At 54.9% G+C, this 2,500-nt stretch overlaps 1 protein-coding gene across 1 annotated transcript in view; it reads left to right on the top strand.

The window, feature by feature from the left end:
* The window catches only part of usp31 (ubiquitin specific peptidase 31), a gene marked incomplete at both ends in the record, with an annotated part of 17,109 nt that overhangs the window by 6,639 nt on the left and 7,970 nt on the right, over positions 1-2,500 (top strand). The window contains 5 exons of the mRNA XM_084437813.1: positions 34-169; positions 590-737; positions 830-1,010; positions 1,218-1,329; positions 1,995-2,089. Coding sequence (XP_084293939.1) covers positions 34-169; positions 590-737; positions 830-1,010; positions 1,218-1,329; positions 1,995-2,089 — 672 coding nt within the window. The remainder of the gene's footprint in view (positions 1-33; positions 170-589; positions 738-829; positions 1,011-1,217; positions 1,330-1,994; positions 2,090-2,500) is intronic.

Raw genomic sequence — 2,500 nt, 5'->3', positions numbered from 1 at the left:
GTGTGTGTGTGTGTGTGCGTGTGTGTGTCCCAGGCCTCTCTACGTGACGGTGGTGTACCAGGGGAAGTACTCCCACTGCATGAGGGTGGGCGTGGCCGTGCCCCTGAACAGCACCGTGTCCCGACTGCGCGAGGCCGTGTCCCGCGAGACCAAGATCCCCCCGGACCAGGTGCTGCTCTGTCCTGCTGCAGCTCTAGGTGCTGCTCTGTCCTGCTGCAGCTCTAGGTGCTGCTCTGTCCTGCTGCAGCTCTAGGTGCTGCTCTGTCCTGCTGTAGCTCTAGGTGCTGCTCTGTCCTGCTGTAGCTCTAGGTGCTGCTCTATCCTGCTGTAGCTCTAGGTGCTGCTCTGTCCTGCTGCAGCTCTAGGTGCTGCTCTGTCCTGCTGTAGCTCTAGGTGCTGCTCTGTCCTGCTGCTCTAGGTGCTGCTCTGTCCTGCTGCTCTAGGTGCTGCTCTATCCTGCTGTAGCTCTAGGTGCTGCTCTGTCCTGCTGCAGCCTGCTGTCCTGCTATGATGGGGCTCTATGATAATAACCTTGTCCTCATCGTCCTCCATGTCCTCATCGTCCTCCATCTTCCCCGTCTCTCTGCAGTTTGTTCTGACTGAGATGTACTACGACGGTTTCCACCGCTCCTTCTGTGACGACCAGGACGACCTGGACGTCATTCAGGAGAGCGACTCCATCTTTGCCTTCGAGACGCCGGAGACCTTCAGGCTGGAGAACATCCGAACCAAGAGAGGTGGGCCGTCCTGCTGGTCTCCCTAGTGAGACGCGCTCTGTGACTGTCCTTCCTGGAGGTTTGGTGACTCATCCCCAGCTGTGTCCCAACAGGAAGTCTGCTCGCCAACCTGAACCAGAACAACCTGGCGTTGGGTCCGGAGAGCAGCAGGACCCCGTCCTTCATGCAGGGGGCCGTCACCCCGGCGACCGCCTCGCCCAATAAGAACACGGGGACGGAGAAGATGATCCTGCTGGTCTGCAACAGAGCCTGCTCTGGACACCAGGGGAGAAGGTACAGCGCCCTCACCTGACCCTGACCCACCTCCCCCACCTGGTCCTCTAACACCAGCACACCCTCACCTGCCCCTAACCCACCACCCCCACCTGGTCCTCTGATAACACCAGACGTCTCTAAAAGTAAAGAGTGGAAGTGTATTGTTAGCAGACCTGCTAGCCTCCTCAATCAGCCCCTGACCTGATGTGTGCTGCGCTGCTGCAGGTTCGGTCTTCCCTTTGTTCTGTACATGGAGCGCACGGCGAGCTGGGACACGCTGCAGAAGGAGATCCTGGAGAAGATGCGCCCCCTCCTCAGGCCAGGGGTCTACATTCAGGTCAGGACCCTACGACCACACAGGTCTGCATTCAGGTCAGGACCCTACGACCACACAGGTCTACATTCAGGTCAGGACCCTACGACTACACGGGTCTCATTCAGGTCAGGACCCTACGACCACACAGGTCTACATTCAGGTCAGGACCCTACGACCACACAGGTCTACATTCAGGTCAGGACCCTACGACCACACAGGTCTACATTCAGGTCAGGACCCTACGACTACACGGGTCTCATTCAGGTCAGGACCCTACGACCACACAGGGGTCTCATTCAGGTCAGGACCCTACGACCACACAGGGGTCTCATTCAGGTCAGGACCCTACGACCACACAGGGGTCTCATTCAGGTCAGGACCCTACGACCACACAGGGGTCTCATTCAGGTCAGGACCCTACGACCACACAGGGGTCTCATTCAGGTCAGGACCCTACGACCACACAGGGGTCTCATTCAGGTCAGGACCCTACGACCACACAGGGGTCTCATTCAGGTCAGGACCCTACGACCACACAGGGGTCTCATTCAGGTCAGGACCCTACGACCACACAGGGGTCTACATTCAGGTCTGTCTGAACCACAACTCAACAGGGGTTCTGTCTATAAACAGTGATTGGTTGTGTCCTCGGCTGACATGTGGAGTAAACGCTGGCGTTTCTGTAGGTGGGGCCGTTCAGTCTTCGAGTGGTCGGTGTGGTTGGAATCACGTATCTCCTGCCCCAAGACGAGCAGCCCCTCTGTCACCCCACGGTAGAAAGGTCAGTCCTTCACCTGCTTCCTAGCTTCCTCTCCCACCACACCTCTGTTATTCTAAACACGTCTTTGATTTTCCTGTTTTTCCTCTAGTCGACCTCCTCCCTCTCCTCCAGACCAGCTCCATCAGATGTAGCTGTTGACCTTTTTGTTTTGAATAGAAGCATGTATTTCCTTCCAAGGTGTAATGATGCATCATTCATTATATTAGAATGCTTCTGGAAAGAATGAGTTTACAGTTTTGTATAGTTAACGCAAGCATACAGTTAAAGGTACCCAACGAAACGTGAATCAAAACAATCCGTTCTTTGTTTATTTTCGAAATTCCTCGATTATATGGTTCCTTGTAGTCTAATAAACATGTTGAATCACTTGAATGTCTTTCCTACCTTGTAATTTCTTGGCAAAATGATATT

The sequence above is a fragment of the Borostomias antarcticus genome, assembly GCF_949987555.1.
Source record: "Borostomias antarcticus genome assembly, chromosome: 5".
NCBI classification, from domain to species: Eukaryota; Metazoa; Chordata; class Actinopteri; order Stomiiformes; family Stomiidae; genus Borostomias; species Borostomias antarcticus.
This window is presented reverse-complemented; position numbering and strand designations above follow the sequence as displayed.